At 34.2% G+C, this 14,639-nt stretch overlaps 1 protein-coding gene across 3 annotated transcripts in view; it reads right to left on the bottom strand.

Annotated features, from left to right (window-relative positions):
- The window catches only part of LOC129956480 (uncharacterized), a 161,070-nt gene that overhangs the window by 40,420 nt on the left and 106,011 nt on the right, over nucleotides 1-14,639 (bottom strand). For all 3 annotated transcript variants that reach the window (XM_056068382.1, XM_056068383.1, XM_056068385.1), the window contains exons 2-3: nucleotides 9,577-9,697; nucleotides 266-413 (exon numbers count right to left, since the gene is read on the bottom strand). In XM_056068382.1, the coding sequence (XP_055924357.1) occupies nucleotides 266-413; nucleotides 9,577-9,697 (269 nt within the window). The remainder of the gene's footprint in view (nucleotides 1-265; nucleotides 414-9,576; nucleotides 9,698-14,639) is intronic.

Genomic DNA, 14,639 nt, shown 5'->3' with positions numbered 1-14,639 from the left:
TAAAATAAGACGGGAGTAATTCATGATTGCTTTCTAACACTCTATGAGTATTTTAGTTTTTAGTTGTTTTTTTTAAATCAATTTTCGTGAACTTTTTAGACAATGCTGCCTGATCATTTTAGTAACTTTTTCGAGTAGAGCTAAACTTTACAATCAATTATGTTCATTCATATCTCTTACACTCATTTATTCTGAGAGCAACATTAGCCAAAGACCCTACGAATCACAAATGTTGTTTTCTTCGCGATCTGAGGGCAGTGCCTACCTTGCAGCTTCTTGAGCACGGCCACCTCCATCTTGAGCACTTGTTTAGCCTGCTTGGCGGATTCGAGTTTCAGCGCCACCAGCTCCTTCGTCACCAGATCCAGGCCTTCGTAGATTTCCCCAAATCCACCACCACCAATTTTTTTCACCTATCAGACAAACAACAGCACAATTAATAAAAACGGTTGTTTAAAACTCTTTTAATAGAGTACTAAAAGAGAGGACATTTTTTTTAAAAAATTATTTTTGACTCTTTAACAAATCTCGCGTAACGATCACCTTACATAACGAGCAAAAGAAATGTAAAAAACTCATTTAACGATCGATGTTTGGCAGAAAGAGTGGCGAAGAGACACCTGACGTCTTATGCTGAATTGGCTTGTATCAGTCTGTATAAAATACTTGTTTGGAGAAAAATATGTATAAGAAATTTGGAAATAGTGTTGTTGAACATGACTATAAGAGGTTCGAGCAAATATATAAATCGGCCAGATTTTGTATCCGGTCAAGATTATAGGGCTAAAGGCAACAATATTGTTGAGCTGGCGGAAGAACATAGCTAGAACTACCGAAGAGCTTACAGAGCTGCATTCTGTGTCATAGCAAAAAGCTGCGGAGGAGATTTGGTTAGCAGATAAATAAATACTAGATATAATACCGCAAGAGCCTTCCAATGAGAAAAGGGAGATGCTGAAAGCATAGAAAATTATTGTATGTTATGTTCAGAAACATCACATCGCCTTACGCTGGTAAGGCGATGTTACGACATTACGAATTCATTTAACGATAATACTGTGTCCCCTTTCCGCCAAATTTTGAAAATTATCCAGACAAATGCCATTACACAATTTTTATGTTAAAAATAACATGCATCATAAATTATAAATCACGTGATCTATTTGTTTGAGCATTTTTATTCAGAGCATTGTCCTGTTTTGCATTGATCTCTACGGTCAAACCATTTAAAGAAAGATTCGTTTAATGAATGTTTAGCACAGCGAACAAGATTCAGGAAAGATAATATTCGTTAAAAAAGGTTTCTACGTAATTAATTATTATGAATATTAAAAAAAAAAAGTCTAATAGAGTTTTTGCTAAATTTGCTATTAGGTGGCGCCATGCATATGAAATCTACATTTAATTATTTAAATAGATTAACTGACTTAGATTCTTAAACTTTTTATACACTGCATTATCCTATCTTCAGCACTTTCCCAACTTTTTGCTAGACTTCTAGAGCATTTTTTTATTGTGCATTTGGTTCTCTCGATTGATACTTTCCTAAGGATTTGTCCACTCCTGTTCTGATCCCTGGAAAAGGTAGGAGTGGCTGCGTATTGTTATCGAGAGCACAGAAAAGTCAACATTTCAAAAACTCTAATGAGCAGGGAAGTGAGCTAGAAGTCAGTAACAAAATTTGATTTTAACATGAAGGAAGTCAAATGAATAAAAAATCTACAGAAGGTTAACAATCACAATGTCAGAATAAAAACTGTGCAATATCAAAATTTAGATGCTTAGAGGGAGAGCCCCTGGATAACAACAACCGATTTTCCAAACGGACAGCAGTTAAACAATTGGGAATCTATTTCCAATTTCGGTTCACAGCGTCATAAAATGTGATTGATTGATTGACCAAAATGCGATGAGAATGGGATTTTTGGTCGTTATCCTCCAATGCCAAAAGAGTGCATTCAATAGAGTGCCAAAAAACTTCAGAGACTGGAGAAGGATCCGAAGGTACTGCTAATTAGAAACAGCTTTCTGAACACTTTTGAATGAAGAACAAGAATGAAGTTCGATATTAAGTTTTGCAAAAAGGTTTGGCCTATGAATTGCGTATTTGAAACAAAACAAGATGATATGTTCATTGTTGTTTTCAAGATTACAAACTTGGCAGTGAGGATAATTGTGTACACCAAATCTATTCAACAGATCTGGAGTCATAATCATCCGGGTTAAAAGACGTGCAGTTATGCCATCTTCTCTTCTATTTTTCAGCCATGGATTAAGGGAAAACATGGTGGGAACATCGGCAATAGATTCTTTATATTTGCTAATTTAAAAACGCGATTCGTTCTTTTGTAGTAAGGTTTCCTGATAATGAAAAATTAAGTCTCCTGAAGCAATCCACTCCAGCAGTGGGTGTGACTCCGTGACCGTTTTTGCAAGTACGGTCACGCCTTTTCGTTTCAATGTATCTGTGAATACCCTGGAGACCACACCAAACACATTTTTTGATTTAATTTTCTCCTGGCTTGAATTTTACCAGCTAATCCGTGAATGATTTTTGGTGATTTGATTGTAAGGCATTTTAACACTAAGGGTTTCAAACATTCCGACGTAAGATCGTTGTGCACGCATTTCGAAGTGTATTTAGTAATGATGGCAGTTCGGTTTGCACGGATTATTACGGAAGTCGTATACTGCTCGAAGAAGGTTTCAGATGTATTTTAAGGCGTTTCTTTCCCCCTAGAACGTTTGAGATTTTGGTGGACTGAAGGGTAGTCAACACAATGAATTCCAAAAACAAATAAAGGTGGGAATCGGCTCCTCCCACCGATGACGGTACGAATTTCCGAAGGGAACGGTTGTGTCGCGGCCGGTGATGGCCCTTAGGACTCAACCACAGTTCCCGACAGTGTTGCTGTTGCGGTGGTTCGGTCATTCATATTTTACAGCGTGGCTTCAGACGGATCGGAGTAGCCGGTTTAAGGTTACCTTTTGCTGAATTAAATCCAAAACATGGACGACAGCTCTCATGAAAGAAACATTGTCTGAAATTCCTTCAATTAGGCAAATGCGTTCTTCGACAGACGAAACTCGAAAGCACATGATAATTTTAACACAAATCTTCAAGTCTAGAAATAAAATCATTCGGCTAATCTTATATATTTATTCATCGCATACGAACTGACAAGCAGGTCAGATTTCCGCCCATAGTTCGTTCAAAGTTTGCAAATATTTTTACAATGCCGAATTTTTATTTATGCAGCTGCGTTTCCAAATCACTGTATTCAAACAGTCAGGTATTTCGAAAAACACCTTTTTCGAATTCCGATAGGTTTGAAAGGAGTCGGTATCGAAGAATTCGATAATTTCAGTTTCAATATTTCGCATGTGAGGAGCAAATTTCATAAAACCGAAAAACGATGCATTGATCATTCATTTAGACTGTATAAAAAACAATAGCACCAACTAAAAGAAAGCCCAAATTTAAATTTTAAACAAAGTCGCATCATTCATTAAATGGGTACGGAAGTATTCAACTCTCTCGGCGATCTTTGAAAACCTTCGCAGGACAGAAATCACCCGCACTCGAAGCAGTAACAAAAGATTATTTTCCTCTTTAGGTAAACGCTTTATTAACAATGAAAAAAAAATTAATTTCGAAGATTTTTCACGGTAGTTAGCTCTTTAAATGTACGGTCCTTTTTTTGGAAAAAAGTAATAATAATAAACTTAAATGCACAGGAACTCGCTTAAGAAGAAAATAATTTTGAAAATAAATCCACCGCTTAACCTCATTTTCACTAGCTCAGTTTTTACTGTTGGTGTTTCTCTGCACCTCATTATCTTTTAGTGCCTATAAAACTCCGCTAAGCTTGAAAAAGCAGTCTTGAAGAATATTAAAATTTAAAAAAAATCATAATAAGTTAATTGGAAGCAGTGAGAAGCTCTAAACAATTCTTTTGAAATTCACGATAATCAAATATTTGTAACTTTATTACTACGAATATTTCAATATTTTTAATGGTTTTTTTAAAACAATATAAAAATATAACTCTGTTCCAATTTTAAAATGTTACCTAAAGAATTGGTATTAAAAATTTTAAAAATAAATGTAGGCACAAAACGATTTTAAAAGTTGGAATGGGCGAAAGATGTCGCAGTAGCATCATTTATTTTGCAATAAAATTCTCAGTTAAATGCGCGTTCAGTTTTCCTGAATAAAGAGTGGATTCAAATAATTTAAAATTGCAAAAATAGGCACGCGACTCCAAACACAATTTATGCTGTCGCGTCATGCAGTTCGAATACGCCACTCAGATTTCGGAATCGATTTACGGAAGAAGAAAGATCGTGACAGCATATTCTGAGTTACAGATGGTTATCGCATGACAGATACAGTCCTGCAAATCTGACGTAAAATTTATTTCATTTTTTATCACACGTTTTTTGATTCCGCAATAATTTATTCATTCTAAATAACTAATCCAGCTTCAAAACTATTCATCATGTGTATGAAATTCTTTTAACCCTTTATAGGGCATAATACCGGGCATAATTTTTAGGGTTATATCATGATAAATGGATGATGCAAATACTAAAACATCAAAAGTTCGTTGATTTGTCATTTAATTTATGAAATAAGGGTTGGTAAATATGCTTACCCAGAGATCGTTCTGGGGAAACTAAAAGTGGTAAGCATATTTACCAAAGATAAGCATATTTACCAATGATCGGTTAATATATCTACCACTTAATTTTAGGTTATTTAAAACAACTTTATACAGTTTTTTTAACTAGAAACCGTGGAATTGTTTGGAATTCAAATTCAGTCATGTCTTGCATTAAAGTTTGAAGCTCATTTTGCATTTGTTATGCTGGCTGGACGGATTGCTACATTACATTAAAAAAAATCAGTCTGGTGCATTTTTATTAATAACATCTTAGAAATAAACTAAAATGTCGTAAATTAGAATATTCAAATAATAAATATATCAAAAATAATGCCAAATATGTATAAAATCATTAACGGGAAGATGATAAATTTTAAGAAATTCCAACTGCATCAATAGTTTTTGTTTCATTTTTAAAAATGAATGCCGAATTTAAAATAAACAAATTCAATAACAAATAATGATGATTAAATATTAGAATATCTTAGATATAAAGAACACAAGACAGCGGTTTTGCATCTCTGCACACTTTTACAGGAGTTAAAATTGAATGACAAACGCTGGAACTTAATGTCGCTAAGAAAACCCTCACATCGTGAACGGGCAGTGGTAAGCACGTTTACCACTTTGGGATATAAATGATATTTAACTACAGATTCAATGTATTTCTGAGCTATTAAGATAGCCCAGCCGAATTTTCAGCATCTGATTACTCTATTTATCATTTTACAATACTTCTTTGAGCTCTCATAAAAAATCTTTTGAAGTAGTAAGGATATAAATAAGAAAACTATAAATGGTTAATGTATTAATGGCATATGAAAGGTTGATGAATATATTCAGTGACCAAACGTTTAAATAAGATAGAATATTTCAAAAAAATCAGAAAAAAAGATATTGAAATAATCCGTTTCTAGAAGGCTAACTTAATATTATTTGAAGGCCATTTTAATATTATTTAAAACTGAAGCATGAGGGCTTCGAGCGATTCTTCATACCTTTGAAGCATATTTTATGTTACTTTTTAAAATAGCACTGTAGAAATTCAAATAGTAGCTGAATCTCCTTATTTGCAGCTGAAACATAGAATTATACAAGTTATATATATATATATGTGTGTGTAATGATATTTTAAACTTTTAATTTCAATTTAATTAATTTCCAAGATTTTATCTTAATTTAGCCGATAGTAACTTCATTCTAAAAATATTCTCTTATTTCGTGATTCAATTCCACTTTCTCTACTTAATTAATTCAAGAGAAGCTTTATAAAATTACTTAGTCAGCTAAAAGCCGACACTTTCACACGCTCGGCATGAAGGGGTAAAAATGTCCAGTAAGTACATTCTTTCTTAAAAGATCCCTGTGTTTCCCTTACATGTGATTGACATGCATCAGAAATCCCTATCAGAATCTTATTAATATATTGGCGCTGTGAAGAGATATTTTCCCTATCAAAATCTAAGGTTATATAAGGCGAGGGATAATTTATTTCGGCCCTTTTTTCCCCACTTCGGCTTTTGTACTACGCTGTGGCGGACGTCTTGTCCGCGTCTCTGCTTGTAAATAATTATGCTTTCCCGATGGATATTAAAAAGAATTTAAAAATGTTAAAAGTATCTTCAATGTCTTCAAACTGCACTCGGCTCCACATAAAATAATATTACATATTAAAAAGCCGACAGGATCCGAAAATTGTTACATACATATATACATAAATTCATCGATATTTTAATAACAGTTTCGGCGCACCTAGTTTTCCATACATGGGTCTTAACCCTTATGTTCATTTTGTATAGTATACCATTCATGCAACTTTATAAAAATATACTACCACTATAAAATAATTTTTTACTTAGTTTTATTAAACACATGACATTTCTAGACGTTTATTTATATTTCAAAAATAAAAATAGTAGTTTATCTGCCATAATTTTAAATCAGTTGGGAAAAATAACCGTCAAGATGCGCCGCTCAGGTTTATCTAAGGTAAGTTTTATTTTATTTTTATGTTTGTACCCCTAAATATGTATGTTTATAATAAAATACACATGCCTAAATGTTTGTTCTTACACATTTTTATATACACATGCCTATACACCTTTTTTTTTTTTTTTTTTTGCTTTTCTTCAAAAAAGCAATCTTGCTACGATAAGGGTTAAGAATCTTAAAAGTAATCTTATTATTATTATTATTTGTTAAAAGAAAACAAACGAACAGCGCCAATCAAAATTTTTAAAACCGAAAATGTTACCACGGCTGAATATAAAAGAGCATAATTAAAAAAATTATCAGTTTTACAGAAATGAGAATTCATTCAAGAGATAAACAGTTGCTGCACTCATGTAACCTCTACAGCATCATGTTGTTCTTATAACTCTACTACCTTCTCTTTTGATACAACAGATGACGTTGCCTTATTACCATCAAGGAATAATACCCATGATCCTCCTCGGGGGTCATTATTAGATTGTATTCTGAGCGAGTGTCGTGTATTTTCGTGTTCGTTGCTTGTTTTGTCTTGTGAAATGTGGGAAAATAATCAACAGATGTTCTTGAAACTCGTCTATTATTTTCATCTCTCTCATAATGAAGTTATAAAGAGCCTCGCCCCTCTACAGTGTAATTTATTTACATAGAAAGGTCTATTCGATTTTTGGATTGAGATTTTAAGATAAGGTGAATAGATGAACGGGTTTTTTTCTAAAGATAAAGCGAATAGATGATTGGTATTTTATGAAGGTAACCTAGATAGATGATAAGTGAGAAATAATGCGAATCCAATAATAACGAAAAACAAGGGGAGTGTTCTCACGACTTTCTCTTATATCAGCCATCCTATCAGGCACACGAATTTGCTCAACTTCCTAATAAGATGACATATTTGGGGCATTCATTATTATTTTAATTCCTATAATAATATAATGGCATTTGAGATAATGATCCGTTTTTAAGAGATTTTTGTATTTCAAATGACTTAATGCTGCCAATTAATTGCAGTTTTAAAATTAAAATTCAGTCATTCGATGCGCGAATCAGAATCGTCATTGTCTGCCAAGGGATTCATTCCATATGGAGTGTTTGGCGACTCACAGAACAATGTCAAAAATATATTGCCACATAAACCAGAATAACTAGTCAATGCGGTGGCTCAGTCGGCAGAGCAAATCGCTTAAGATTAGCTGGTCCGTGGCTCGAATCCTAGCCGCTATGTTTTGCCCAAATATTGGAATTTTTTTTTTATTTAAATTTTTATCAATTGTTTACCTAAGATCTGGAAGGTTCTAGACCTTTCTTAAATATTCAAATTGGATTGTTGTCGAACATTCTATATATGTATAAAAGTTGAATCCCATCAGTGATGGGTAAATACTCAGTCTAGCGCTGTTGCGAGTTGCTTCGTTATAATAAATCTAATGGATTATTTAAACTAACGGCGTAGTTCTTTGCATCTTCGTGACAATATTTAGAACGTCTTCGTTTCCTTCCTTTGGAATCGGATGTGATCTATCATTTTAGTAATAAGATCACATTCTTTATTTCCTTCCTCTAAATCGTTGACTTTTTGAGTTACAGCGTTTACAAACAGGCGACGGATTTATTCTAAACTTTGAGGCAGATCTGACGCTAAGGCCCGCGAACTCTCCGCGTTTCAGAGTTACCGTCTTCACAGAGATTCCGCCGATAAGCTGAAGGAATATAATTTACGGGATTATTTCGCACATGTGTAATATTATTACTTAACCCACCATCTTAGCCTAGCGTTCATATTATCCTTTATCCATTTCGACAGACAGAGTTTCGTTATTTTAATGCTGTTAGTTTAGTCATCAAATCAATTTTATCTGCGATTTCCACAACAGCTTAAAAAAATACCAGGTAATTATAGACATGTAAAGTAGATGCCCAAAAATAAATGCACTTTTCGATGATTGACAGCGTACGCAGCAAAGACATCTTCAAGTGTGTACGCGCGCAACGAAGTCGAAAACGAACGAACATTTTGAAAGCGCATTGCTAATTCATTATGTTTTACTTTCACACTGGGAAACAAGAGACTATAAAGGGCAAAATAGCCTGGTTGGTAGGGCGTTGAATTCGCATCCCTTGGGTTACGAGTTCGGACATGGTGGCTGGTGCACGTATAAATCTGTCGTAGTCAGAAAACCCTCCAAGTCGAGATAATACTACTGGGGGTACTGGATCAGAGACGATCGTTCTCTGATTCAAGTCTAAATTATGATATGTGGATGAGTGAATGAAATGTACAAATGAAGTCCTCCCCGTGAAAAGGGCAGTGACGCATGAGTAGTTAAGACGTATTCTTAAACGTAAACGTATTCCTAGATAGCACTACTGAAACAAGAAACTCTAAAATTCGGCTAAAAATCACTGACCTCATCAGCGGGTTGTCTTTGGCAAGTGTCATAATTAACAACACCAACAGGAGACTGTTTCCTAGGTCAAAATATCTTATCAATATCGAAAAATTTATAATGTAGATGAAAATGGTGACTTTTTAGGGTTGAAGAATTGAATTTTGTGACCAAATCTCAGGAAAACACGATATTTTATACCAAATGGAAGAAATTCTGAAGAAGTTTTTTTCAAATGAGGAAATTTCTAATGAACGTAGACAAAAAAATAATAGTCCAGACGGGAAAAACAACGTGGTAGTTGAAGTGGCATAAAGAGAGCAACAAAAGCGCCAAGGCATGCTATATATATTTTGATATTTCAAAACTGATTATAAATGCACTCTGACAGCGGCCGGAGCATCTCTTGTCCTCCGGCCAGTGCATCACAGTGTGGTTTCTGCGACACTAAAATTTGATTAATGTCAACGGGGGCTTTGAGTACGCACTTAACAAATAGGTTCACAAAACCATTCGGTTTCATGATGACTCACCACTTTCCATCGTTCTTTGACGACGTGACCAGGCTGCAGCAGGTCTTCGGTGGTCATGTTAACGTAGAAAGAGTCGTCCTCGTTGATAACCTCACTGGAGGCATTGCTGTCGCCGGAATATCTGCGGGGAAGAAAAAAAGCTGTTATTAAAGATGGAGGGAGGATGTAAAGCAAGCTGCCCATTAACCCCACATATTCTTACTAAATACGTGGCGTATTCGAAAAATAAGTACCATTTTTGAAATAAAACTAGTAAAAAGTTTTTTTTCTAGCCAATTTTATTTTTACATGAAAGAGCATACCTTAAATTGTTTTTCTACATAGTTTCTGCCAGTGTTCAAATACCGTCGTAAAGAGTTACCAGATTTTCTATACTTTCTTCATATAAATTTCCCGCCAATCCATTGGAACACACCTAGTGATAACCTCAGTGGTCTGTAATAATTTCGTACAAAACAGTACGTGAAATTTGCGGAAATTCATCTGAAAGCGCCCACATTGTGTAACGTCTATTCTCATGGATTTTTTTTTCATCAACTTTCTTTACCTGATCGACGTTGACAATAGAATGCCGACCACTCCGAGCCTCATCGTGGACATTTGGTCGACCTTCATTAAACATTCTAACCCACTTTCTCACCATTCCATCACTCACCGTGTCTTCACCGTAAACATCTTTAACTTGACGATAAATTTCAGCCGGTTTCCCATTTCTCGTGCTCAAAAGTCAAATTACTGCACGAACCTCATAGTCGGTAGGATCAGTAATTGTCTTAAACATTTTAAATGTGTACAGCAAACTGAAAAATTCAGCGTACAGCAAACAAAATGGCATCAGTTGAGAGCCAATGAACAAGAAAGACTAGTGCGCATGCGCAGAACGTCCACCGCAGCGTTGCGGTGGCGGTACCATGAAACGGTACTTACTTTGCGAATACGCCTTGCATGAAGAAAACGATGGATCATTTTATAAACCGTTGCGAGTAGTCTCCCCAAAACTTTCTCGTATATTCTCTAATAAAGGTGCTATTCCCCTCCTTCCCGCATAAAATGTTGGATTTTCGTCAAGGCCATGAATGCCAAGAAAGCTCAGATTTTTATTTTTAGAATTCCCCGCATGAAAGTTGTGTAAGAAAACCAGTAGTTGTGTATTAATTGCATGGCATTATAAAAACAATAGCCACACCTCTTTGATGTAGTTTTACCGAATCTAACATGTGATATTTTTTTTCGAGGTGGGGGGGGGTGTCTGATTAATTTTTGGCACGAGGTTAATGCACAAGTACCAAAACATTCAATATATATTTAGGGCGCATTATTTTCCGGATTTACTGAAACCAAAACTTGATGTGGAATTACAATCGTAAACACAAAATCACATATCATATTTCATATATTAGTCATCGAGTTTTTGTGCTTACTTACTGGTGAAAGCACAGATCGACAGGTGTTAACCGCTTGACAAATTTTATTCCAAAGTTTTACGTATCTTTACTTTAGATGCTGATTCTTAGTACCAAATATCTGTTTTGTTCTTCTTGCTTTGTAATTATCGTGTTTACTTGTATTGGACAATGGACAGACTGACATTCTCCGAATGGATTTCATTCAAAACTTGGAAGAAATCTACACATTTGGCATGAAGACCGTATATTAAATTTCATCCAATTAGCTCAAAGTATTTTTGAATTTTCATGCTCACAGACTGACAAAATTCTAAACATATTTTTTTTTTTGGGGGGGGGACTCGAAAAGCTTCGAAGCGTGGAAATTCGTCAAAATCTCGAGTACGACGATTACAATATTTTCTCTCTGTATATTTCGTACTAGCCGCATCGGGAGACCGGCTGGTTGATCAAGAATATTGGTTACATTTAATATTAGCTAAATCATTTAAATACAGCTTCATGTCCATGATTTTACCGAACTGTCTGACATTACAACCGAGTTATTTTAACTGTCTTATTTAAGTTCTGTTTATTGTGTACATGAAACTTTCTATTGGTGATAGCCTCCCATAACAACACAGCGCTATTAAAGACGTAAATCATCAGTCTTCTAAAATTCCCGATATTGTAACTTCTTTTTTTTTTTAATTCTTTATCTTCTTTTGTATAAATTTCGCATCATCACGAAAGAAACCGAATTTCACTACCATAAGCAACACGATGTTTGTTTCTTAGATCTACGTGGTTGCAACATTCTAGTACAATGTCCAACTGCCTTATTTTAACCGGCAAGAGAGAAATAAATGCACATCAGGCTTGACACATTGCGTATGGAGCATTGCGCGCTTCCACATTTTTTTCATGCTCTAGAAGCCTGCTTGGCAAGCAATAGGATGCATATATGCACATTTTTAATTCTCATATTTACATAAAGTATTCTGAAATATTACTATATATTTTATACATGTATTTATATTATAAGATTTTTTACATTTTAACTATTTTTTATTTCACAGACTTGAATAATGCTTTAGAGTGTGATGTTTGGTAAAGCATATTCCCTTGTGCAATGGTGTTCTGCACGATTTGCAGCAGTATCTTGTTTTAAGACATTAATTGACGCACAAGAATTTTCTCGTGTTGCGTGTCCTATCTGTTATTGCTTCATAAATAACAAAATTATGATGATTTTAGAGCGTACAAGTTTGCCAAAAAACGTGCTGTCCCAGGCGTATGTCTTACAGATTTCTTTGCGGTCCGTAATGAGCTAAATATTTGCCTCTGGCCGAAAAACATTAAAACGAAATATCTCGTGACTCGGCCACAAAGTTCGGCTAGAATTGAGAAATCTCATGACCCGTACGCAATGTGTTAACATAAATTTGAGGAGATACTTTTGCAGCCGGCTTCGAAAGTATATTTCAATTTCTCATTTCACTTGAACGCAAGCGACAACGCATAAATAAACTATCTTTCAACAAAATATTTTTAAATAAATCTCCGAAGTATAACAAAGAGAAATAAAGTATATATAGTCTCTAAAGTAACTTCTTTGGTTGACAGATAGTTTCGATTCTTTAATTTCAATGCGAGGGATAGGTGCGAATTTCATCTGTGTGTCAGTAAAAAAATACATATTCCATACAAAATAAATTTAATTAAAGGAGGTACAATCTATCTTTTATTGTTTTAAATTTCATTCAAACATAAAATTTCTAAATAAATATAACTACAAAAACAATCCTGTAAGCATCTGAGGATTAATAGGCACTCAAATAAGGTAATATTTTAACTAATCCATTTTAAGTAATTTAAAAAATGCACGCCTTTTCGTCTATCACCTTCGCCCACCCCCTCCCCCATTACATCTTTCTACACGAGGCAATTTCTTTCTTTGTTTATCTTTTTAAAAGAATCCGACAGGCACAAATACATTGTAATCCGCCGAATCAGCGCACTCTCCGTCTTGTCGCAACCACCGGATCAATACACCAACCTTGAACTGCATTCTAGTCTCTCACTTCCCCCCATCCTCCACCCTCGTCTGCAGGGAAAATCGGAATCCTCCCCCGCACATTCAATCAGAACACAAGGTGAAAAGAGCAAATGATCTTTTCGAGAAACTTACACCACGTTTGGTTTTCGAAATGAAGTGTGTTGCCATTCATTGCGCATATACTTTTGTTTCTCCTTCTTTTCTCTAATGATTGCTTAAGGCAAAGTTATTTCGCTGTAAATAAATATTTTGAGAGAAAATATCGTTTGATGTTTTGAATTGAAATGAGAGCGATTTCGCCTTCAACTGATCTGGCTATTTTTAAAACCAATATCAACGTTCCCCTCTACCCCATATTTTGGAATAGCAATTGCTTTTCTTAAAAAATAAAATTACTTTTTAGAGAAGGATAGCAAGAAAAAGTTTTTTTTTTTAATTATTCGTTTTTTCTAGATAATTATATTTCTATCTTATTATAATTTTCTAAATAATTATAAGGTAATAATTCACAAAATATTTTAGAGCAATTTTTATTTAATGGAAGGGGCCTACACTTAAAATTATAGTGAATAAATGAAAGGTTTATGCTCTTAAAACTTGCTTATTTACTTTTTACAAAAAAAAAAAAAAGTAAAAAGTAAAATCGTTGAAACTTTTTTTTACAGTTAAAACTTTACTGAAAGCTTTTTTACTTGTTATAGAATCTTTTGATAACATTTTGAGATTAAAAACGTTAGATAATAACTGTCACGTTTAATAACATTCAGTAAAATATTTTTCATGCTATCCCTGACAGTATTTTTGCCGCTTGAATGAGCCTTATAAGAAATCAATACGCAAGTTTGAATTCAAATAAAATGATACGGTAAGAAAGGGCACAATACTCACATACACGTGGAAAAAAGAATCTAATGGGGCGGAAATCAAGATCAAAGAAAGATGAATTCCGGAAATATGTTCATCTTTCTGACTCCCACCCCTTAGCGATGCAGAATCGTGGAAAAGTGGTCGTCTCGGGATAATGAAATAAAATACCGGAAGAGAAGAAGAAGCATTAAAGTTAAACAAAGTAAAACATCGCAAATGGGAAATTTAATTTGTTCCGTTCCGATTTCAATCAGCCAATAAGAGAAGAGTGCCATAATAAGAACAATAATATAAGAAACATTGTTCAAGAATATTAACTTCATAATTCTTCACTTCTATTCTTGTTTATACAAGTGACAAGGTGAGTCTGGGAAAGCTTTGCTGTTATTAGATGTGAGTATATTTATAGGTTAAAGAACACAGCTCAAAATTGGATATCCATTATTGTGATCTATACATAATTATATGTGTGTTTTGTATTACACAAATGACATTTCTATTCAATATTAAATATATCTCAATGCTCTTGGATATACAATGTGTTTGGTATCTATACAAACAAACCCCTGATTTTCATGCACTTGTATAATATGTCCATAAGAAAAAGAATTCTTAAAATTCGTTCCACATACTTGAAATGATTGAGTTTGCGATTCACTTCACTTCATAACGCAGCAACATCATCGCCATTTCAACATTAAGAAATCGAATATTAAATAAAAGAAACGAAAAATTTAACCTTCACTTTATAA

This window comes from Argiope bruennichi, chromosome 11, assembly GCF_947563725.1.
Source record: "Argiope bruennichi chromosome 11, qqArgBrue1.1, whole genome shotgun sequence".
Classification (NCBI taxonomy): Eukaryota; Metazoa; Arthropoda; class Arachnida; order Araneae; family Araneidae; genus Argiope; species Argiope bruennichi.
The sequence above is the reverse complement of the archived record's forward strand: the minus strand, read 5'-3'. Positions and strand labels throughout refer to the sequence as shown.